This window comes from Panthera tigris, chromosome B3, assembly GCF_018350195.1.
Source record: "Panthera tigris isolate Pti1 chromosome B3, P.tigris_Pti1_mat1.1, whole genome shotgun sequence".
In the NCBI taxonomy this organism is placed as follows: domain Eukaryota; kingdom Metazoa; phylum Chordata; class Mammalia; order Carnivora; family Felidae; genus Panthera; species Panthera tigris.
This window is the reverse complement of record NC_056665.1, coordinates 70680153-70705343: the sequence shown is the minus strand read 5'-3', so window position 1 is coordinate 70705343 and position 25191 is coordinate 70680153. Positions and strand designations below refer to the sequence as shown.

General features: G+C 35.9%; 3 protein-coding genes across 9 annotated transcripts in view; all 3 read left to right on the top strand.

The window, feature by feature from the left end:
• LOC102953916 (olfactory receptor 4K2-like) overlaps nucleotides 1–25191 on the top strand; it is a 163152-nt gene that overhangs the window by 64236 nt on the left and 73725 nt on the right. The window lies entirely within an intron of this gene.
• LOC102953627 (olfactory receptor 4N2) overlaps nucleotides 1–25191 on the top strand; it is a 140719-nt gene that overhangs the window by 91003 nt on the left and 24525 nt on the right. For 4 of the 7 annotated variants that reach the window (XM_042989295.1, XM_042989294.1, XM_042989293.1 and 1 more), the window contains 2 exons: nucleotides 19054–19176; nucleotides 21859–21969. The exons of 1 other annotated variant lie outside the window; for it this stretch is intronic. In XM_042989295.1, coding sequence (XP_042845229.1) covers nucleotides 21948–21969 — 22 coding nt within the window. In that variant the 5' untranslated portion in view covers nucleotides 19054–19176; nucleotides 21859–21947. The remainder of the gene's footprint in view (nucleotides 1–19053; nucleotides 19177–21858; nucleotides 21970–25191) is intronic. 2 more of the 7 variants (XM_042989296.1, XM_042989297.1) reach the window with 2 other exon arrangements.
• On the top strand, nucleotides 10949–11912 carry LOC102953338 (olfactory receptor 4S2-like). Its single transcript, XM_007091416.3, has one exon. The coding sequence runs from the start codon at nucleotides 10974–10976 to the stop codon at nucleotides 11910–11912; it is 939 nt and encodes a 312-aa protein (XP_007091478.2). The 5' UTR covers nucleotides 10949–10973.

Here is a 25191-nt window from a genome sequence, read left to right as displayed (position 1 = left end):
TGGGTTAGCCAGACACATTGCAGGGACATGAAGTTCCAGGCTTTCTTTTCATATCAGCTGGACGCAACCTCCCTTTTTCTAATGTTCCTCTTTCCTAGCAAAATTTAGAGTCTTGGGAAATCATTTCAAATGTCCTGTTCATATCTGGGATTGGTAGCATTATATTCAGAAAAGCAAGACTTGTGTGTGTTTCCTTTTGCATTATTAATCCTCCAATAGTTGCTTAATCCATTATCTATATTAAAATTCTCTTTATTAATAAGTTGATAATATTTCTATTTTTCAGACTGTACACAATTGCTATCATCTCCAGAGTTCTCTTCTTAAATGCCTTGAGCCTACTTCCAGGGTCTGCCTGAGCCTCTTCTTTGGGTCTATCCCCCTGAGGACAGACCATATCACTGGCATGGGAACCTTCAGGTTGAGGGCACTGTGTGTAAAGTAGGGGACAGAGCCTGGAAATCTGGGCTGCAGAGTCCATATTCATACATGAGAGGCCTCTTGTGTTGGGCTTTAGAGCCAGAAGAAGAGGTAGGCTGGGGACTAAGGGCCAAATCTTGCTCTTTCCACACTGCCATTCTGGTGTACAAATTCAAGGAGTCGGAGGATTTTGTAGCAAATATGAGAGTATGAGAATATTGTTCTCGGAGTATGAAAATTTAAGTTTATTAAAATTGATTTAAAGCTGTTAGCCATATGTTATTTGGGCTGCATTTGTATTCTTGCTCTGGGTCCCATGGATATTTGGGGTAGGTCTGCCCCCTGTTTCCAGATCATGTGGTCCTTTGAGGGGGTACTGAAATAACTGAAAGGAGACAAAGACAAGCCTGGTTTATCATATCATAAGAGGATTATTGACTTAATATTTCCAGAACACATGTAAAGTAAGATTGCACATTTATAAACTAGCTCCAAAGTACACATTGTGAATGGGCCAATGTGGTAAGAAAATCCTCCTTCCAGGGTGCCTGGGTGGCTTAATCATTTAAGCCTCTGCCTTTGGCTCAGGTCATGATGTCACAGTTCGTGAGTTCGAGACCTGCATCAGGATCTATGTGGACACCTCAGAGCCTAGAGCCTTGGATTCTGTCTCCCTCTCTCTCTGTCCCTTCCCCACTTGTGCTCTCTGTCTCTCTCTCTCTTTCAAAAATAAGCATTAAAAACAAATAAAAAAATAAAAACAAAAAAAAAGAAGACAAAATCCCACTTCCCTTTGTCAAATTTCTCCCTTTAAGGGCCCTAGAAACTACAAAGTATTATTGGAGAGAAGTCAGCATGCCACCACAATATATACTTCTTTCTTTCTTTCTTTCTTTCTTTCTTTCTTTCTTTCTTTCTTTCTTTCTTTCTTTCTTTCTTTCTTTCCCTCTCTCTCTCTCTCTCTTTTCTTTCTTTCTTTCTTTCTTTCTTTCTTTCTTTCTTTCTTTCTTTCTCTCTCTCTTTCTTTCTTTCTTTCTTTCTTTTTCTTTCTTTCTCTTTCTTCCTCCCTCTCTCTCTTTTTCTCTTTCTTTCTCTTTCTTTCTTTCTTTCTTTCTTTCTTTCTTTCTTTCTTTCTTTCAATGTTTATTTTTGAGGGAGGGAGATGGAGACAGAGAAAAAAAGAGAGAGAGAGAATGAGTGGCGGTGGAGCTGAGAGAGAGGGGAACAGAGGATCTGAAGAGCTCTGCACTGACAGCAGAGAGCCAGATGCAGGGTTTGAACTCAGATACTGTGAGATCATGACCTGAGCTGGTCAGACACAACTGGCTGAGCCACCCCAGTGCCACACATTTACTTTTCATTTATAAAAAACATTTCCTGGGAGATATTCCTCTGATAAACAACTCTTGGTGATTTTTTTGATCTTTTAATATTCATTCACTCATTATTAATTCATTAATTCATTATTAATCTACTATCCATTTATTATTTTAATAACTGTTTCCAGAGTGCCTCTTGTGTGCCTAGAAATGCGGTAGACATCTTGCCGTTTGGGTGTTCCACCAAACATCAACAGACTGCCCAAATATCTAATTATGAAGTCTCTCAATAAACACCAGAGGAATGTGAAGAGCATTCTAAGACAGTATGTAAGTCCAGATAATTGGGGAGAATAGAGCACAGAGGAGAGAGTAAGTCAGAAGTGTGGACCCTGGTGTGAGACAGCTTCATCATGCCCAGCTCACCACTTACTAGGGCACAAGGAACTTAATCTCTCAATGCTCCTTTGAGTATACAGTGAGGACAATAATGGCGTACAGAGCATAAGGTTCTCAGGAAAGCTACACAAAATAATACTTGTAAAGCCCTAACAAGCATTTCTGCATAAGACAGAACTCAGTAAGTATTGACTGCTTATGTTACCATTACTATTATATTTTATGTTAAAAGGGAAATAGAGGCTGAAAGAAGACTGTACAATTGTTTGATCCTGAAGAATCACAGGACAGAAAGATGAATTAAGAGTTTTTGACTCCAGATCCATGCCATATGATAGTAAAATCCCTGGTAACTCCCCCATTGACATTGAAACCAACCTTGACACGAAATGTCATATTGGGCAATATATGCACTCTCAAAATTATGTTAAAAAATCACATTTTAAGTGTTTTTGAAATGTTCTGGTTAATTAAATGTATAGAAAAGCTACAAAGATAGTACAGAGTTTCTGTACAGCTTGCACCATTTCTCCTATTGTTAACATCTTACATGATATGGCATATTTGTCAGAACTAATGAGCCAAAGCTGATACATACTATTAGCTAAACTCCATATTTTATTTATATTTGTTTTATTAGATTATATTTCAGTAGTTTTTCCTTAATGAATAGGCTTATCTAAGTTATCCATTTTTTATTTATTGTATTTTTAGTTATTATTATCTTTATGCTTATTATGTTTTCAAGACGCTTTTTGTAATTATCCCATAAACAAAGCACCTGGTGAGATTCTTTTACTTAGAGAAAATGGTGAAATCTATAATGTAAATACTCACAGTACAGTCTGCTTCCTCTCTTAAGTGAATAAGTCTTTCCTGTCCCTATCAATCTTGTCCTCTTTTTTTCTTCAGATATATAGTTTCTTATCTGCAAGTTGTATCTTGTCCTAGACTCTGGTACAAATATTATCATGGAATCTGTAGGGAAATAGAGTATACATGGGGATAAGAAAATCTAGGGTAATGCCTAGGAGTCCCCACATTATTCACTGGGCTACAGTACCACTCTAAACCTTGGGCTCAGGTCTACTGACTACGCTTGTTCTGAGACCAAGTCATGGTCCCAGTCCTCCTTTATGGTTTCAGTCCTGTCGCGTTGCTTGAGCCTGTAAACTACTTGCTGTTCTCCTCATATCTTCATGCCTCTGAAGATGTTGCTGCCTCTGCTGGAATTAGTGACCTACTTCTTGCCTTCAGTACTCAGATTGAGTCTTATTTTCTTGCAAGTCATCTCTGAGCCTGTCTTTGTAGAGTTTTATTTATTGGTCCTCATATGAATTCTCATAGCTTGGTGTGCTTATCTTTCATCAGCATAACACACACCATAGTTATTGTACTTTTGTTCCCTCACTCATTGGGCTGCTCCATTATTCAGTGTTTGTTGTATCTGGAGTGTCTGGCATGGTGCCCAGCACCAATAAATTCTTGATAAGGTTTTTTTTTTCCAGATTGAGATACAATTGACCTATAACATTTTGTAATTTTAACATGTAAAATATGTTAGTTTGATGTTTATATATTGCAACATGGTTACTACTATAACTTTGGCCAACTCTTCTATCACATCATGTTATTATTATTTCTTTTCTGTGGGAAGAACATTTCAGATCTAATCTCTTAGCAGTTTTGAAGTAATTATTGACTACAGTTGGTATGTTGTGCATTAGATCTCTAGAACTTATTGATCTTCTAGTTGTAAGCTTGTTCCCCTTCACAACATCTCCCCAATTCTCCTACCCCCACCCTTGGTAACCACCATTCTACTCTCTGTTTCTACAAGTTTGGCTTTTTTAGACTCCACATATAAATGAAATCATGCAACACTTGTCTTTCTTTGTCTGGCTAAATGTGTTTTTAAAGAAAGGAACGAAGGAAATGAAATAAAAGAAGGAACTTAGGCAGGAAGAAAGGGAGGGAGGAAGAAAGGAAAGAAAAGAAAGATAAGAAAGAGAAACACATGACAATTTTTCATCTCAAAAAGAATTTGAGTGGGGAATCCAGTGAACACAGTATGCTCACAGTTAGCCATTCCTTGTCTGAACAGCCCCTTTATTTATAACCTAGAGTCATGGGACAATAAACTGCTGCTGACAACAACAAAAGGCCTTTCTAGGCTGCAATGTGATCATCCTTTCTGCCTTAGAAAAGCACCCTAACTGAGGTGAATGCTATTTGAATTACTGTATTTTCTCTTGTTGTGGTTGTGCCATTCAAACACACAGAACTTTAGGCATGACCTGGAAGTTCATGCTGCAATTCAATAACACATTTTATACTAGAGGGCAGAGGTGTAATCCTCAATTTTTGTCAAGCCCCCTTAACCTAAGTTCTTAGAAACTCATGCATGTAATAATAGGACTGAGGCAGTATCTTTACTGTGTCACTAAATTAAACATTTTGCTTCTGTACTTGAGCTTCAGTAGTTTTTAAAATGAATTTTTAAATGAAAACACTTTAATAGTTTTATAAACTAATATACTTGGGTTAGTGGTCCAATATAGTGATACTGAGCATCACCAAGTTTCCTTTGCCCCAACTTTAGCTATGAGTAAATTGTGCAAAGCTGCAAAAATGGCCTGCTTATTTTTAACTAGCAATTTACCAAGTAGCCTTCAATATGGTTTTACAAGGGGTCACTTAATGGGAATTATACTTGGCACTTTCCTGCCTAATAATAGTCTCTAGATGCTACCTAATCACCTGGCCAGCCATTCCCTCAGGACTCTGATGATGCATAAAGATTGCTGACAGTTTCTTTCTCCTGGCAGCCAGGAATACAGAAATAAAGTCTTACAGATCAAGATCAGAAGCCATGGCAGGGCTATAAGCTCATAAAATCCTGAGAGAAAGAAGGAGAGAACAAATGAACAAACAGGACCTCTTCTCAGGCTGTAGGCATAATCGTCTTGTGAAATGCAACACACACATAAGAGAAACATCACTGTACACATTTCAATCTTTTAGCGTGAATATCTAGATATAGATCACATTTCCATCTCAGAAAGGTTTATTGATCTAAGAAGATCTCAGGTTGTCCAAATCCATGTCGTGGGACCACACTCAAGAAGACAGCCAGAGTAAGTTTCCCATCTGTAATGATAAGTTAACAACCAGGGTGAGAGGCAAGGGCAATTTTCATTGATTCAAATCATATTCAGGGATAAAGAGAAATCATTAAATTCTTCATCCACTTACAACATCTGTTCTAATAATTCTTTTAAGTGATTTAGGAAATAGTTTGCTGTAGTTTAATGTGTGTATCAATATTATTTCAGTTGGAATTTAGTTCTAGCTTTATCACTAGCAGTGCAGCCTACATAATTCAATTTCCTCTTACACTTCACTAGTTTCACTCATGGTTAGATGAGTGGAATGAAGTCAAGTAATTACTAATATTTTTTTTTTATCTATGTAAGTATAAGATTTTACATAAGTTATGGTTCAATGTAAGAGGATTTGAGAAGGCCTTTTAAACATATTACTCTAAAATGAATGACTATGTCAGGTATTGGGTTTTACTTACCTTTTTTATATTCACGGCATAACACCAGACACAGAGAATGTGCTCAATAAATATTTATTAAGTGAAAGGATAAATAAATATTGGTGTTGCCTGAAATATAGAAGATGATATGGATGGTACCTTAAATAACCTACATTGTGTTACATTAACACATTTGCAAGTCGTTTTGAAGCCTTATTCAGATTATTATTCCTTATCTCTCAGTTCCACACATAATTAGTAAGTTTCTTTCTCAATTGTAGACAATTAGAGGGACAGGATAAATTAGGACTTTAAATTTTTCTATAGGTAAAAGTTCAAAGTATCTACAGGTAATAAAATGATGTCAAATGACCAGAGGCATGAAAACGTACATGTTTTCTGTGTACATGTCTCTATGAGGGATATTGATGTCAAGGACACTATTGCGCAAAGAGCTTGCCGTGGGATGGAACTCGGTGTTAGGAAGGAGAAACAGAATATTTAATCCCTGTTCTTTGCAAATTGTTCACAGAAGAAACTAAGACTAAATCTCTTTCTCAGAGAATTTCAGGGCACTGCAGTCTTGCTATTTATTTTATTTGAAATAATTCAAGTGGGCTTATGGAGTTAAATAAATGAGCGATCTTATTTCTTTAACAGCAGAGGTACCATTATAACTAGTGTATATTCTTTGGCATTATCTGAGAGACAAAATTTGACCTAAGAACCTGTACAGACCGGTGGAAATGCTGATGAGTCCCATACAAGCCCTGGTCCACAGTGTTCAGACATTGGATACTGATGCTTCTGAATTTTTTTCACTGAAATGATTATGACTTAGTTTTACAGGTAACTTATTGTTTTAGTGTCCATTAATTAATTTGATCCTTACCATGTGTGGCATTATTCTTTCACAGGAGAGGACTCTGAAGTTAATAGAAGTAAGGAAAATGGTGTTAAGATCACATAGCCTGTAAGAGGCAGAGCTGTTGAATCAGGCTCTGTTGTTCTATCTTTAAATCCTGTTCTCTTTCTCCCAGTAAAGATAGTAGAAGGATCTTGGTCTTAGACTTGAATTACCTTAATCAGCTTCTGAGGTGATCCCGGATAAAGTTGAGATTGTCACTACTCAAGAAGAATACGGTAGCTGCCCAAACATCTTTGGTATCCTTGCTTGAACTCTTAAAGTGATTAAAAAATATGCACTATTTTCTGCTACTACTCTAAGTCAAAGAATATATTTGAGAAAGTGGGTGTCATCAGTAGGTAAGTTTTGTAAAAATGGAAAGCATGGAAATACATATAAATGGGAATTAGGAGATGAATGTAGTAAGGAATTTAGCATCTTACAATGACTCCTATCCAGGCTTTTCTCCTTCCTTCCAGTCAGCATATTCTCTGGTCACAAAGATGGGGATGATGATTATGTGTTCACTTATAGTGTGCCATGTACATAAGTGCTTTACATAAGATGCACACCTAATCCTTACAGCAATTATGTGCTGTGTGCTATTTCCTTTAAAAAATTTTTTTAATGTTTATTTATTTTTGAAGGAAAGAGAGACAGAGCGTGAGTGGGGGAGGGGCAGAGAGAGAGGGAGACACAGAATCTGAAGCAGGCTCCCGGCCTCAAGCTGTCAGCACAGAGCCTGTTGCGGGGCTCTAATTCACAAACTGTGAGATCATAACCTGAGCAGAAGTCAGAAGCTTAACCAACTGAGCCAGCCAGGCGCCCCAGTGCTGTGTGGTATTTTTATCTACATTTAACCCTTGAGAAAACTGAGGAAAGGGAAGTTAAGTAACTTTCCTAAAGTCCTAATGTGAACAAATAGGGGAGCTTGAATTTGAACCTAGGAAAGTTGGGTTTCAGGCTTCTTTGTAACAGCTACTCTTCAGCACCTATTCCTGCTGCCCTCCTGCTGCTAGAGTGATCTTTCTTCATGATCCGCCAAATCATTCACAATAAATTCCAGCTCCTCAACTTAACATACAAGACTATGATCTGAGCTCCTCCTCCTTTTTAGCCTCACTTCCTGACACTTGCTTTCATGTATTCTGTGTTGAATCATGTCAAACCTGTTGGCATTCCCCAGTGGGGATGCTGTGATGATTTACACTGTCTTCATATATTCCAGTCTATTAGGCCTGGAATGTCCTTCCTGCCCTGCCCTGTCTTCTCTGCCCTCACTCTGCAGTCTTCTTCATCATCAGGTTAACTCTAATTCACCTTCCAACATTCCACTCAGTGAAGACCTTCTCTGGAGACGTGTCTCCGACTCTCCTCTAGAACTGGGATTGCTGGTTTACATGCGGGCCTCCTCTGGCAACACATGTCAATGAAATAACATCAAGATTATCAGTACCACATCGCTTATGACATCCTCAGTGTAAGTTTAAGCAAAGTTGGGCACAAACTCTGAATGTTGTGATGATCTTGCCAGTTGTAAATGTAGTGTTTGCCTTAAAGTACTGGATACAGCTTTACAAAATTTCACAATTAGGGGTACCTGGCTGGCTCAGTCATTGAGAGTCTGAGTCTTGACTTCAGCTCAGGTCATGATCTCATGGTTCTCTCATGGTTCGTGAGTTCAAGCCCTGCTTTGGGATTCTCTGCCTCCCTCTCTTTCTGCCCCTCCCCCACTCTCTCTCTCTCAAAATAAATAAATAAACTTAAAATAAAACAAAAAAACAAAAAAACCCTTCACAATTAGCAGAAAAGGAGTCTTTTGGCTATTACAGAAATTTTAAGACTTTTAAATGAGAAAGAAGGCATGCTGACTTTATGCCCACAGTCCCACAGCTCCAGGAGTATGCATCATATGAGAACTTTGAGAGACAAAACAGATGAGCATAAGGAAAGAGAAACAAAAATAATATAAAAACAGGGAGGGGGACAAAAACATAAGAGACTCTTAAATATGGAGAACAAACAGAGGGTTACTGGAGGGGTTGTGGGAGGGGGGATGGGGTAAATGGGTAAGGGGCACTAAGGAATCTACTCCTGAAATCATTGTTGCACTATATGCTAACTTGGATGTAAATTAAAAAAAATAAAATTAATAAAAAAATAAAATAAACTTTAAAGTCCTTTTGCCTAGGTTCCAATACCAACTCTGTCAATTACCTAGCTCTGTGACCTTGGGCAAGTTATACACTTTCTCTGTGCTTCAGTTTCCTCATCTCTGAAGTGGGGATAATGAGGATAGCCTACACTGTAAGAATGTTATGAGGATTAAATGAATTATTACCACTTAGACAATAGTAAGTACAATAGAAATTTTCTATTATTACCTAAATGATTTTCAACCCTTATGATTCTGCCATTTGGTTATGACTGAGAACAATTTGGCTTTGCTGTTGTAGTGTCAGAATATTCAAAGATGTTGAGGACTTGGAGTGTATCCTCTAATCAAAGGACTTTACACCATAAGAGCACAGTTGATTTTTTAAAAAAAGGAATTCCTTTTCATGAGAAGTTTATCTTCTTTCTTTCTTTTTCTATTTCTAGTTCTTTCTTTCATCTATCTATCTATCTATCTATCATTATCATCTTTTCACTTATTGTTCTACCTATTATTTATTTAGGAGGATGAGTGTTGTGTGGGTTTTGGAATCAGAATGTCTCAATTCAAATATCAGCCTCTTCACTGACTGTGTTTTACTAGATAATTTACCTAATCTCTTCAAAATTTTGTGCTCCTTAAAATGGAGATAGAAATTAAAATGTTGCTGTGAGGATAGATGGGGTAACATATGCTAATAGTTTAGCATATAATCCTGCACATAGTAAAGTGCTTAGTAAATATTTACTACCAGTATCACCACTATTAATAATATGTCTACCATGGAGATGGACAGATATTATTGTTTATTATCTCAGGAATAAAATTATGGATAAATTTTAATATTTTCTATATAATTTTTATATAATGAATAGATCAAATGAAAACTTCTACTTACTAAAAAGATCCCACACTTCACAGACTCAAATGACAAAGTAAATCACCTCATAAATACAAAAAAAGTTACACAAATGATCTCATTTTATTTCTGTAACAGTTCTGTGAAGTAAAATAATTTTTGTTACCCATCTTTTATAAATGAGAAGACTGAGATTGAGAAAATAGATTTACTTAAAGTAATCCATTTGGTGGGGGTGTTCAAACTTAAATCACTCAGCTTTCGCTATCCAGGCAGAAAAAAGGTGTTCCTAGCAAAGATGAAAGATAGCTAGTAATTTGCAATGCTTCAGAAAAGCCATTTTTTATTCTGAGGAACTTCTTTAGATCCTGTCTTATGATTTATCTCTTTCAAGAATTTTTCCTTGATAATTTTTACTCAATATTTTTATCTGTATTCCCTGAGCATCCCTGTGTATAGTTTGTAAAATGGTGTTAGACTTATTCTTTAACTACCATTTATAGCTTTTCTGTATGGAAATTTAACTACTGATTTTTACCTCTGATTACAAGGACAGAAGGCTATTTCAAGGCAAAGGGATTGAGAATGATAGGGGCCTCAGTATGTTTTAGCTTTTCAACTCTTTAGAGCAACATAGAGAAAAGCATTTCTCTGTATAGGTTGACCACTCTTCAGGTATTCCTTACTGACAAGCAAAATGAAATTTTCACATGCATACTAAGTCTTAGGACTCAAACTCCCAGGATGTTATTTATAAGCATGGGTTTTTGGTAAGCAGGAGACCTCTGTTTCTGCTGTTGTTCATCACTAAAAATGACTTAATCTTTAATTGTATTGAAACTCCCAACCTAATTTAGAAACTAAAAACAGTCTTTATCATTTGATTGAGTAGAATGTTATTCTTCTAAAGTTGATCTCTGTACATTATGTTAAAAAAGATCCATCTAAGAAATTTGGTATCAAATCTCGGATTCTGACTTCTTATACTTGCCTTAAGCCTCAAAAATTTAATAATTGATTTAAAATTTTCCATCTGAAAGAGAATTTCTGGCAATACAAGAGAGAGAGACAGAGAGAGGGAGGATTAGGGAACAACATTAAATCCAATAAAAAAATCGTCATATTCTCTAGATTATTATTTGAGAGAAAAGAACTATAGGTCTGAGTGTAACAGAAATCAAATGTGAGTCAATAATGTGGTAAGAAAATTGACTATGCTCAAGAAATATGAAGTTTCCTCTCCTATATTTAGCATCACTTAAATATTTTAATAAGACTTCTCCTTTAGGCTGTACCATGCTTACAGTGGTTTATATTTATTTATTTTTGCAGAGAACCAGAGCCACCAAGCCAGTACCATCTGGGTCCCCATGGAAGTGGCTAATAATATCACTGAATTTATATTCCTAGGACTTTCCCAAGATCCTGGAATGCAACTGATGTTCTTTGCCTTATTTCTCCTCTTCTACATCGTGATCATGGTGGGAAATCTGCTCATTTTGCTTACGGTCTTTTCTGATCCCCAGCTCCAAACGCCCATGTACTTCTTCCTCAGTAACCTGTCCTTTGTGGACATTGCCTATTCCTCAGCCACAGCACCCAAGATGATTGCAGACTTTATTTCTGAGAAAAAGACCATTTCCTACTGGGGCTGTGTAACTCAGATGTTTACCTTCCACTTTTTTGGGTGTGCGGAGATTTTTGTTTTGACTGTTATGGCTTTCGACCGTTATGCTGCCATCTGCCAACCTCTCCGTTATACTACCATCATGAGTGCCAATGTTTGTATTGTTCTGGCATCATTGTCCTGGTTAGGAGCCCTGGGTCATTCCTTTGTTCAGACCCTTCTGACCTTTCAGCTGCCTTTCTGCAATGATCAGGTCATTGACCACTACTTTTGTGATGTCCACCCAGTCCTAAAGCTTGCCTGTGCTGATACAACCCTCGTAAATATGTTGGTGGTTGCCAACAGTGGCCTCATCTCTCTGGGGTGTTTCCTCATTCTTCTGGCCTCCTACACGGTCATTCTGTTTAGTCTTCGTAAGCGGTCTTCAGAGAGCCGGCGCAAGGCTCTCTCTACCTGTGGGTCTCATTTCACTGTAGTAACTTTCTTCTTTGTCCCTTGTATATTTATTTATCTTCGTCCCTCCACTACTTTCCCACTGGATAAGGCTGTGTCTGTGTTTTATACTACCATTACCCCAATGCTAAACCCACTCATCTATACTCTGAGGAATGAGGATGTAAAGAATGCCATGAAACGGATATGGAGTCGCAAGGTCTCCTTGAAGGAAAAGGAGAAGGGATAGCTTGTCAGAATTGCAAAATCAGAGAATAAGCTAATACCTTCAATTATCTGTAACTTATTAATGATTTTTAAGGAATAGTCCCTAAAATTCAATTATCTTGTACTTTTCATTTAACCAGGAATAATTTGAGACTCTTTTTTCTATGTTTAGGTGGGCTAAACTTAAGCCTTTCTATACCGTCTAGGTTTCTATACTGTCAAGGTTTATCCTCTCTTACTTTTAGAGTAGGAGAGTAAACACTCTGAAACAGTATCTCTTTAACTGCTTTATGTCCCTTCAATTCAAATTAAGCTTTCTTAAACTATAATTCAACAATGTAGAATGATGTTACAAGAGAAAGATCTCTGAGGAATCTGACCATTTCTCTTAAAAACAGAAGTCTAACTTCCCAGAAACTGCCTCCTTGTCTCCCAATCTCCCTCCCTTCCCTCTCTTCCTCCCTCCTCCTTTCTTTCCTTCCTTCTTTTTTTTTTTTTTCCTTCTTTTTTCCTTTCCTAGTCTTTCCCCACAAATATCATATAATCTAGTAGGGGAAATGGATTCATAAAGAGATAACGATAGTACATACATAGAATGCAGTGAAAATGCATACATAGAAATATACGCTGCATACAATTAAGAGGTTAGTGTACATTCATAAACTACCCAAAGGATTGTTTCTTTAGAGGGGGAAAAGGGGTACATTTTACATATTTTGTGTTGAGCAATTTTTTAAAGATCCTGTTGGAAAATTTGAATACTCTCTATAATCCTAGTAGTATATTATTTGTACTAAAAGTTATCCTACTTTTATTTTTGCAATACATAGAACAGACTAATTAAAGCAACTAAAATGAATTGACATTTGAACTATTGCAATGACTAAGTCAAGGAGATATATTATACATTTTTGGTTAAATTTATTTTCAATTTTTGAAAGGGACAGAATAGATTCTTTTCTGTTGTGTTCTTAGTAAGGTCAGAGGATAGCTGGATGGTCTCAGTACTTCAGAAAAGCAATTTTATTCTGAGGAACTTCTTAGATCTTGTTTCTATATCTCTATATCTTTCAAGAATTCTGCCCTGATTATTTTCATCCAACATCTGTTTTCTGTGTGCCTTAAGCACACCTCCATATGGTTTATAAAATGGTATCAGACATTTTTCCCAGTTTTTGTTCCCTTACTGGATTTTACCTCATTTCTGTAATTTATTAATGATATAAATAACATATCTTACCTTTTTTCTACTCCCTATGTATGGCACAGAGCTGGATGCACAATACCTATTTGTGACAGAGTCTACCTGTTGTTATCCCAGTATCCACTGTTCCTTTTTTCCCTTAGTAACAGAGACGACATTATTTATGGTGACCCCGTTAAAATATTAAAATACCACCACTAACCTTTTGTTGCATTTCCCTATAGTTATTTTTCATATTACCTTTCCTCTGTGAAAACAGGATCATTCTATCCTTTTAAAAAATAACAAATATACTGAACTTATATTTAAAATTGTGGGCTACATGAGTTTTCCTTTTTCCTCCGAAGATCTAAATAAAATAGCAATAACAACAAACGAGAAAAAAGTTTAGACTCACAAATAGGACAGAAGTTAGATGCAGACAAAAGATTTCAACATATGTTTGGAAAAGACAAGACAAAGGCGGGGTAACTGATATGGCAGAGGAGAGAAGGCTAACTTGAAAGTAGCAACTGAGAGGAATATTGAGGAGAAATAGATTTATCTCCCAGAATCCCTGACATGTTTGAGATGCCAGGGCACCAGGCAAGGATGATAGTGGGGTTCAGGGCTAGTTATAGGGCAATTAAGAGAAAGGAATGGTTCAGTCTACCACCTTTTCTTTTCACCCCTCACTCTCAGATGCTCACACAGGCATACACTTCACAAACAGAATACTGACATCTTTGCATTAAGAAATTAAACTATGTTAGAGAAAAGTCTTTCACATTTTTCCTTTGGAGATCACAAATGGAATGGCTGCCTCTCTGCTAGAACCTTGATCAGAAGCCCAGCAGTCAGTAAGCTCTGCTCTGTTGATCTCTGCCTTTGGTCAAAGTTTTGGTGCCTAAGTCTTTAATATACATAAGGTAGTTGAAGTAAAACGTGAGCTGTTAGGAAGGCAAAAGGGAATTTTGGAATTAGAGATAACACAAATTCATTGTAAAAACCATTGATATCTTTTTGTTTTAATGTTTATTTATTTGTTTTGAGAGAGAGAGAGAGAGAGAGAGAGAGAGAGAGAGAGAGAGAGAATATGAGCAGGAGGGGGCAGAGGCAGGGAGAGAGAGAGAATCCCAAGCAGGTTCTGCACTGTCAGCAGAGAGCCCAACTTGGGACACGATCTCACAAACTGTGAGATCATGACCTGACCTGGATGCTTAACCAACTGAGCCATCCAGTCACCTCCAAACAACTGAATATGAAAATTCAAGTCAAGAGGTAAAACACTTAACTCATATTTGTCCCAGGAGAACAGAGAAGACAGAGGGGAAGAATTTAAAAGAAACAATGAAAAGAAAACTCAGAGCAGGAGGGTTTAAGTCTCCAGATACAAAAGATGTACTGAGTGCCTACCCTAGTGATGAGAAAACAGTAACTAAAGCACATTATTATGAAATTGTATTACCCTAGAGATTGATAAGATTATAAAATTATTGAGAGAGGAAAAATACAGGCCACAAAAAAAGTATGCAAAATCCAAAAGGCACTAGAGTATTCAATAACAACACTGGTCCCTTCAATACAGTGGAAAAGTGACTGAAACTGATTCTCAGGCAAGAATTCTATATAGAACAAAACCATCAATCAGGTGTGAAAGTAGAATAAAACATTTTCAGTCATGCAAAGATTTATAAAATTTACTCTATAAGTACACTTTCTTTGAAAGTATGGGAGGATGTGTCCCAGGAAAAACAACTAAGAGGAGATAGGCTCAAGAAATCAATGCAGGGGTGGCCAAAAGCACTTTTAAGATGAGAGCTGTGAAGCAGGCATTAGGGGGCAGTAGAAATGGATGAAAGCAGAAGGATAGAAGCCCCAGGAAGGGAGGCTTTGGAAAACAGAGAGAGAGTGGGAATTTAAATTATTTAAGATGATGATGGAGCATCTTAATTATAAAGGTATAGGCAATAGGATGGAGCAAGTTGATGGGTTTAAGGGCACATTTATAGAAAACTGTATCATTTAGGACTCTTATCAGAAAGCTGATGACACACTCAAGATAGGATAATTCACAAAGATAAATTCACAGAGGGACTGTCTATAAAATTGTAGATATGGAGGAGTCACATGGGACAGCATATAACCAAGGGTAAGGAGCAGGAGAGCTGTTAATACCTTTGTGCCTGAAGGGAATGGCAGAGAGTAGATAGAGAAACCTGAAAGGAGAGAGATTTTCTTTCTCCTGATTTTTTAAAAATTAAGACTAAATTTTCCTAGAGCAGTTTTTGGGTTCACAGAAAAATTAAAGGAAAGGTACTAGGATTTCTCATATACTTCCTGCCCCAACACATGCATAACTCCCCTCATTATCAGTGTTCCCAACAGAGTGATCTATTTGTTACAGCATATCATAATCACCCAAAGTCTAGTTTACATTATGATTTATGCTTACTGTTGCATATTTTGTGGGCTTGGAAAAATGTATAATGATATGTATCCATCATTATATTATTATACAGAGTAGTTTCACTGCCCTAAAAATCCTCTGTGCTCTGCCTTTTCATCTTTCCCTTTCCCAATCCCCAAACCCCAAGCCCTGGCAACCACTGATCTTTTTTCTGACTCCATAGTTTTACCTTTTCCAGAATGTCATATAGTTGGAATGAAACAGTAGGTAGCCTTTCAGATTGGCTTCTTTCATTTAGTAATATGTATTTAATTTTCCTCCATGTTTCCCTCTCTTTAAAATTGAAATCTGATTGACACACAATGTCACATTAGTTTCACATGTGCACCATAGTGATTCAATAAGTCTATACATTATGCTATGCTCTTCACTGGCATAGCTATCATCTGTCATTTTACACTATTACAATACCATTAACCATATTCCCTATGCTGTATCTTTTATCCCTGTGATTTGTATATTCCATAACTGGAAACCTGCATCTCCCAATCCCTTTAACTTATTTTGCCAATCCCCAAAACTTCCTTCCTTCTGGAAACCAATTGGTTTGTTCCCTGTATTTGTGGGTCTGTTTCTGTTTGTTTGTTTGTTTGTTTGTTTATTTATTTATTTAGTTAGTTAGTTTTTTAGATTCCACATGTAAGTAAAATCATATGGCATTTGTGTTTCCCTGTCTTATTTCACTTAGCATAATACCCTCTAAATCCATACATGTTGTTACAAATGGCAAGATCTCATTCTTTTTTTATGGCTGAATAGTATTCTATTGTAGCTATATACTACATCCTTTTTTTTTAATCCATTCATCTATCTGTGGGCACTTGGGTTGCTTCCATATCTTAGCTATTGTATATAATACTGCAATAAATATACAGGTGCATATATCCTTTTGATATCCAGTATCAGATATCAGTATCAGAATTACTAGACCATATGGTATTTCTGTTTTTAATTTTTTGTTACATCCATGTTGTTTTCTGTAGTGGTTGCACCAATTTACATTCCCACCAACAATGCATAAAATTTCCTTTTTCTCCATATCTTTACCAATACTTGCTATTTCTTGTCTTTTTGATTTTAGCCACTCTGACAGGTATAAGGTGATATCTCATTGTGGCTTTGATTTTCATTTCCCTGATGATTAGTGATGTTGAGCATCTCTTCATGTGTCTGTTGGCCAATTGTTATCTTTGGAAAAGTGTCTATTCAGATCCTCTTCCCATTTTTAAATTGGGTTATTTGTTATTATTTTTGATGTTGAGTTGTATTAAGTCCTTTCTTAATATGTTTTGGATATTAACTCCTTATTGGATATATCATTTGTAAATATTGCCTTCCATTCAGTAGGCTGCCTTTATGCTTTATTGGCTGTTTCCTTTGCTGTGTAGAAACTTTTTATTTTGCTGTAGTCCTAACAGTTTATTTTTGCTCTTGTTTCTCTTGCCTGAGGAGACATATCTTGAAAAATATTGCTGTGGCTGATGTCAAAGAAATTACTGCCTATCTTCTTTTCAGGAGTTTTATGATTTGGAGTGTCACATTTAAGTTTTTACCCATACTGAATTTATTTTTATGTATGGTATAAGAAAGTGGTCCTGTTTCGTTCTTATGCATGTACCTGTCCAGTCTTCCCAGCACCATTTGTTGAAGAGACAGTCTTTTCCTCATTGTACACTCTTGCCTCCTTTGTCATGGATTAATTGTATAAATGTGAGTTTATTTCTGGGCTCTCTATCTTGTTCCATTGATCTATGTGTCTACTTTTGTTCCAGTTCCATACTGTTTTTAATTATTGTCACTGTATAGTACATAGTTAAATATGGCATTGTGATACTTGTAGCTTTGTTTTCCTTTATCAAGATTTATTTAGCTATTCATGGTCTTTTTTGCTTCCATACACATTTTAGGATTATTTTTGCTAGTTCTGTGAAAAAATCCTGTTGGTATTTTGATAGGGATTGCATTGAATCTGTAGATTTCTTTGGATAGTAAGGCCATTTTAACATCAATTCTTCCAATCCATGAGTGTAGAATATCTTGCCATTTGTTTGTGTTGTCTTCAATTTCTTTGACCAGTGTTTTATAATTTTCAGAGTATAGTTGTTTAACAGCTTTGGTTAAGTTTATTTCTAGATATTTTATTCTTTTTGGCATGGTTGTAAGTGGGATAATTTTTAAACTTCTCTTTCTGGTATTTGTTATTAGTGTACATAAATGAAACCACTTTCTTCATATTAACTTTGTATCCTGCAACTTTACTAAAGGTAACTCAGTCATCCTTACTTTACAAACAGAGAGTTTAATATAAAGATAATTTTAGGAGGAAAAATATCTGAAAGATAAGAGATGGAGATCAAGCTGATAGAATAAAATTGAGATAGAACCTAAAATTCTTTTTCTTTCTTTCTCTTTCTTTCTTTCTTTTTCTTTCTTTTCTTTTCTTTTCTTCTTCTTTCTTCTTTCTTTCTTTCTTTCTTTCTTTCTTTCTTTCTTTCTTTCTTTCTTTCTTTCTCTTTCTATCATAATCATCATCTATCTATCATCTATCTATATATCTGTCCATCCATCCATCTATCTATCATCTACCTTACCTACCTAAAGTTTTCAGAGAACATTTCTAGGTGAGAGGTATAGGCAAGTGTTTGTGTATTCATAGGTGGACAATAATTTATAGGTTGATTTAGGGAAATAGGGACAGTTCCTCTCTTGCTCATCATTATAAGCCTGGTGCCTACTACCATGTCTGACATATAGTAGCTAAGCACATGAAGAAGACATTGAATAAAAGTTAGAGATTTTAAGGAGTTATTACTTAAGATCTTTATTGCAAACATCACCAAACTGTTCAAGTAATTCAGGCAGTATTAGATTTTGATAGATCTCCATTTTCCTAAGGATCCAACATCTCTAAGTGAATTGGAACTACACATCATAGTTTAGAGAGCATATCCCACATCATAACATTTTGTAGTTATAACTTAGGGGAGTGAGCCGTTTTCCTTACTTGTTCTGGAAAATTCAGATATTGTGATTCTATGTTCCTTGGATGAAGAACACATCAACTTTTAAATTATTCCCTCAGTGTTTTGATTCCTAACTGGCTGGCCCTGGCCTCCAGAGAATTGATTTTCTTAGTCAAAATCCATGATGCTAGTTAGCTCATTGTTACATCAGGGAAGGAACTGATATAAACCAAAATACAGAAACAAAGCTTTCTGTTGTGGATGGGGGAAGAGGCACCTCTACCCCCTCTATAGTCCTTGACTACATCAGGACTGTCACTAGCAACTGGTAGGTGGAATAATGGTGTTAGAATATTTACATAAACCACTCTATTTTTTGAAACTAAGAGGTAGATATAATAATAAGAATGATTATGTAAAATACTCAAAGAATAGTGGTAAGCAGAAGCTTCTAGTAAGGAAAGGTGTTAGGGAAACATGGTGATCATATAGAGCCGACCTTAACCATGGTGGACAAACTATTTCTTCTTTTGTTTCATGTCCACAGGTATTTTTAAACCCAACTCTGAACTGGACGTTTAGAAGATGACTTCGTCATCTCATACTTGCAGGATGAGACATTCTTAAACAGTCTCAATCAGAGAAAGTTTTTCTGTCTTGTGGGTCTTCAGTAAGTACCAAACCATTAAAAGAACCTTCCAAAATTTTGAATCCTGTCACTCCTGAAATGAAGTTAGGAAAAACCTCACTTATGATAGTTCTTCAGGATGATTTCTGTGAATATGGGGGAGATAGGGCCTGATATGTTTCATTTTGAAGGGACTGGAGTTGGTAGTCATGACAACTCTGTAAGTGAAAATAGAAAAAAACCCTTAAAAGCAGACTTTCATTTGAAATTAATATGGGTAGAATAGGTATCTTAAAAAAGAGGATTCCAGGAAATAAAATCAAGAATCATGAATCAGAGTCAGAAAACACCAAATGGATTAATAAAACATTTAGATTTAGAAGTATTTGACATTTTTTCCTATAAAGTCATCAACTAGTTTATTCACTTATAAATTCATTCATTCATTCATTCATTCATTCATTCAATAAACACATCTTAGTGACTGTAGTGGGGCAGAAGCTATCTTAGGCACTAGCAAGATATATAAATGAGACATGCTTCATGTCCTCAAGGGGCTTAGAGTTTCAGTTGCATTTTGGCCAAAATATAAACTGATGTGAATAGATGTGAATAGAGCATTACTATGCAAGCCCAAATTTCTCTGGTGTTTGTTAGAAATCATTCATACAGATTTCAGTCATTATAGAAAAGGGCCTCTGAGACTAGTCAGAGGACTTAATAATAGTGATTTATCAACAGTCACATAGGATTAGAGTCTAGGGAAAACAGGAGAAGATGGTAGTGTTTAGAAGTCAGATGTTCTTGACCTCTTCTCTAAGCTATTTCTCAAATTTAGTCTTCTGGATCCAAGGATAGTAGTTGGGGATAGAGAAATACAAATAGACATTAAAGGGCAATATTTTAGAAATTATGTATAAGAAGAATAGTTTTTCTATTGAGCTTGATTCTTTGCAAAGGGAATATAAACATCATCATTATCATAATAATGACATTAATAATAGTAATTTAAGTAAGTATGAACTATATTTTTCTGAACTTTACATGCATTAGCTCATTAATCCCTACAATAAAAACTATGAAGTTGGTACTATTACTATCTCCATTGCACTTATGGACACATTAAGGAAGAGAAGTGAGTGAGTTGTTCAAGATCACATAGTTAGTAACTGGTCAGCTGCAATTAGAACCAAGGCACTTACACTGCATATCTATTTTAAGAGAAATGCACAAGCAGCAAATGATCCTCTCATACTGAAATAAGCCCTTCTCAGATCCTAATGCTTTCTTCTTGCCTAGTTTATTGTGGGCAACAAAATATCTAGGAAATCTAGATAATTACTACATTGTAGTATTCTCTGCTGTTGGTTTATTTGTGAGACTCAAGATGCCTGGTCTCCACATACCCCTGTATGTGGTGCAGATGCTCTTACCTCCTCCCTATCTTACATAATAAGATAGGTAAGCTCGATGTCTTAGGAATAGGGAAAATGAATTTAAGCTATGTATTTTATGTGCTGTGTATATCTACAATGGTGATTAAATCACTATCCCTCCACGTCGTCACCCACATTGTTCTTAATTTTATCTTCATAGAATAGAGAATTATACAGTAGGTTATTCATTAAAATTCTAGTTGAAATCCCTCATGTTGCTAGGAAGAAGCTGCTGTAGAGGGAAGTTGAATGACCTTTTTAAGGTCACACAGATTTTGGTGGCTAAGCTGTCATGGGAATCCAAGTTTCTTAATTCTTGTTCAGAGCTCTTTATAGATGCCCTTTAAATTGGAGTATGCATCATATAAATATCCTACACTGTGTAAAATTCACCTCTTTATAAATATTTTGGAGAAATTAAAGGAATATGTAATACATATGTCTGTATGTGTAATATATGAGTTTTAAAGACAAAACAAAAGATTTCAAATAATGACTTTGTTTTTGATTCCTTATCCTACTATTCTAAAAATATCTTTTTTTCTTAATGATTTGCTTTAACATGGATCTTACTGAGGTAGAGTACTCTTTAAAATTCAAGTCCACATGTCTCTATTTTCTAAAAATTTAGTACCTTCCTGCCGTGCTTGCCTATAGCCTCCCTTTCTCACTTGACCTTAGTTCCCATTTTTCAAGGTCCCCTAGCTTAGTAAGGCTAAAGCTCTCCTACATAGTCTTCACCATTGTCCCATGATCAGTGGGTTTGGAAGGCTAAAGTACTTTTCTTCTCTGGGGAAGAATTTTCAATAAATCATCACTTGAACCTATTTATGAACATTTTTATTTATTTTATAAAACTATTTTACTTTTTCATTTAAATGAATACTCACTGGTAGCAACGTGACCCATAAAGATGGGCTGTTTTCATCGTCAGAAGAAATGCCTGACTAATAACTTCCTCTTTCTTTTACAGCCTTTTCTTCCCCTTCATCAATACAACATTTCCTTTTCTTCCATTTTCCCAGCCTCTCAGTTTCAGCTTACTCCTTCTACATGATGTTATTGAAGCAGAGTCTGAAAGCAGTTCTTATGGTTGTGAGTTTTTGGTTTTTGGGAGGAGCTAGGATGAGTGACTTTTACTCTGGAAGACACTGGCTTCTTCATTCACATCTTCATCTAAGGAAAGAGAATTGACAGTGGTCATAGATGATAGCTAATGTTTTAAAAATGCCTCTTGTATGAAGGTAACTGCATATCTCTTGAGTCGTTTCATCTTTTACTATTTCAGGACCTATGTGATAGCATCCCTAATTCCTCAAGATATCTATTGGCAAGATATCTATTCTTCATGTGATTACTGAGAGCTTGGCTAGATACATGGATGCCCACTGCATTGTTGGTAAGAAGTTCTGCACAGATTCTTAATTTTCCCCAAAGCATTTTTTCCCTTGAGGAGAGTTCACAGTTCATTCACCTGTAGGGAGAACGTCTGTACTTCTAGGTATCTCCCATAGTCATCCTCTAGATACTATATCCCTACAGATTAAGCACAGAATGGGAATTCGCTAGATGTTGTTAAAAGAGGAGCAGGCTTTTTTAGAATCCACATATAAGTAAGCTCATGCAGTATTTCTTTGTCTGGCTTATTTCACTTAGCATAACATCCTCCAAGTTCATTCATGTTGTTGTAAATGTTAGATCTCTTTTTTTTTTAAAGACAGAATTATATATATTATTATATCGTTATTTCTTTAGCCATGTGAGAGGAGAATGGTTGTTACCAGGGACAGAGAGGTGGGGGAAAATAGAGAGATGTTGCTCAAAAACAAATTTGCAGTTATGCAGAATGAATGAATAAGTCTAGAGATCTCATGTACAGAATGATGACTATCATTAATAATTCTGTACTGAATACTGAAAATTTGCTGAGAGAGTAATTTTTAGGTGTTCTTGTCACTGAAAAAAAAAGGTAACTGTGTGAAGAGATTATATTAATTAACTTGATAATAGGACTCATTTCACTATGAATATGTACATCAGATTGCCATGTTGTACACCTTAAATATATGCAATTTTTATTAAAAGAGAACAAAAAGAAGAGAGGGCTTGTATCAAGAAACTTAGGAGGCATAGGTGTAGGCAGGATGAATTAAAATCCACTTGACCAAGCAACATAGCTGCTCTAAGAGTAAGCAGTGGCTTGGAATAGTTACTTCCTAAATGGCAGCCTAGGAAGGAAATGCCCTACCTCAGTTTCCATAGGTGGCTTAGCTCCCTGCAGAATTTCCACAGACATGATTCCTTGCTCCCGGCTCTATTGGCACAATCCCAAGCTTTCCTTAGGGGGTGGACAGAGCATCCCTAAATAGTTATGGCAGATTCACTCAAATTTTATTAAAAACCTCAATGTGCTGGATGAACCTCATTTTTGACACAGAAGATTTAAAGATACATTTTTTAATAGTTTGCCATTATGGTGCTCAAATTCTGACTGACTTTGGTAGTGGGACAATGACAATATACAATTCAACATTAAATCCTGCCAATTGGATCTCCTAAGTATTTTCTAAAGAAAACACTTCGTTTCTCTTAATAGCTGTTGCTGTATCTGTAGTTTAACCCACACCTAATCCTACTTCAATTTATTTGCAAAGAGGCAAGGGTGATATTTCTAAATCACAAATCTTGTTAAGTTATTCTTTAGATTTTATTCTAAAGTATATTGGAAGCTATTAAAATATAATTTTCTTCTTAAAAGACACAATACTTGGTCCTTTGGCTATCTCTATTCTGTTTTTGTGCTTCAGCAAGTTGCAGATCTTCTATAGCTCCTAGAAGCCCTTCCCAATCACAAGGACTTTGCATTTGCTCTTCCCTATTCCTAGAATGCTTTTTCTCTTGCTTTCAATTAGTTGAAATGTCACTAGTTCAAAGATGCTCTTCTGAAAAAGCCATCACCATCACCACCATGTGCCACTACCATTTATTTTCTATCATAATCCCCTTTTTACTTCACTCTTGTCTCTTATCAATAGTGGTAATTATTTGTTTTGATTATTTATCATTCATTTATTTACTTATTGCTTGTTTACTACTTAGTTTTGTGTCAATCTTCTAAAATGGAAGTTTAAGTGAGTCAGAAACCAAGTCTTCTTGTTCATTGTTGTATTCTCAGCAGTTAAGACATAGTAGATATCCTCTAAATAGTTGTTGAATAAACAAATGGGTAATTTATAGAAGTGACACAGACGCTATATGTTTTGGGATAGAGCTTTCAATATCGTGTGTAAAGTTTTATGGAGGCTATCAGGCACCCTCTCCAGGTAAATATAGTAAAACCATTGCTTTCTGGATTCCTAGGAAATATGTCAATCTGGATAACCATGCTTTTAAGAAAGTTGAGGATTGAAAATTGGCAGCATTACCTTTCTTTTGATTAAAAATTTTCCAAACTGAATTTTAAATTTCACTGTCTTACTAAACGTGATTAATTAACTCACTAAGGCTCACCTTGGGCTATTCATGAGTGGGAATATTTATCCTTTTGCTAAAAAGTCCCACAATGCTGAACCCAAAGTGTTTTTGTTTTCTTCCTTTTGTGTCAGATTGCTGGCAAATACTGGTCTTTTTTCAGTGTGTTGACTTATAGTGAACCATCCCTTCTTTACATTATTTTCTTGCTTTTATAACATATTAGTTCTGAAAGTCATGTCTATGGTCATTAAAATTATGCACAAATTGAGTGGGTAGCTTTGAAGGAAGAAACACTGGATTACTTCAGTCAATAGTATACATAATCTTTATTGCTTGGATGCTGTTTCATCCACTTGGTTTTATAGAATCTTAACTTTGTTTTTCTATGCTTACCTCCTGAGGAGAGGCAATATTATAAAACAGCACATCAGTAGAACAGAAGCAACTCTTTCATATTGGTTGTTGGCTATAAGAAATACTTACTTTGATGGGCAGTGTTTATATTACCTAAAAGAGGAAGCATATTTGGTAAAGTGAATGATTATATTATTTTTATTCAATGGGTTTTGTTTTATCTAATAGTAGTAGGTTCAAGACTAGGCCTTGAGCAAAATTTTAACAATAATCTTATTCCCACTGTCATCTTGAAATGGCAGAATGGGTCAGCTTGGGTAGTAAGCAAACCCATTTCTTAGATCTCTATATCTTCTTCCTACCTTCCTGGGGCAGTGGATAAAATGCATGGTCAGTGCAGTAATGAGATCTGATCGCAGCCCAAAGAATTTTCATCTATGGCCCTGCATTGTTGTATATTGTGGCTACTTACCTATTACCAAGGATTAAGCTGTATAGGCTTTGGGTAAAGAAGAAATGTCCATTCATTACACATGAAGCCCTGGGATCTTTTTGAAAGATTAAAAAGAAAATACTGCCAGATCAGTGTACCCAATATTAGACAAGCAAGTTTCCAAGTTGGCTAGATTTCTCAACAACAACAAAAAATCTAGAAATAACAGCTCTTTTTCTTATTACCAGTCTACAATTTGGCTTATCTTATAAGTAGCTTCATATATTTCTTACTAAGGTAGATGCATGGGGAAAGAATTAGTACACTGCTGAGTTTCACAAAAAATAGAAATTAATAACA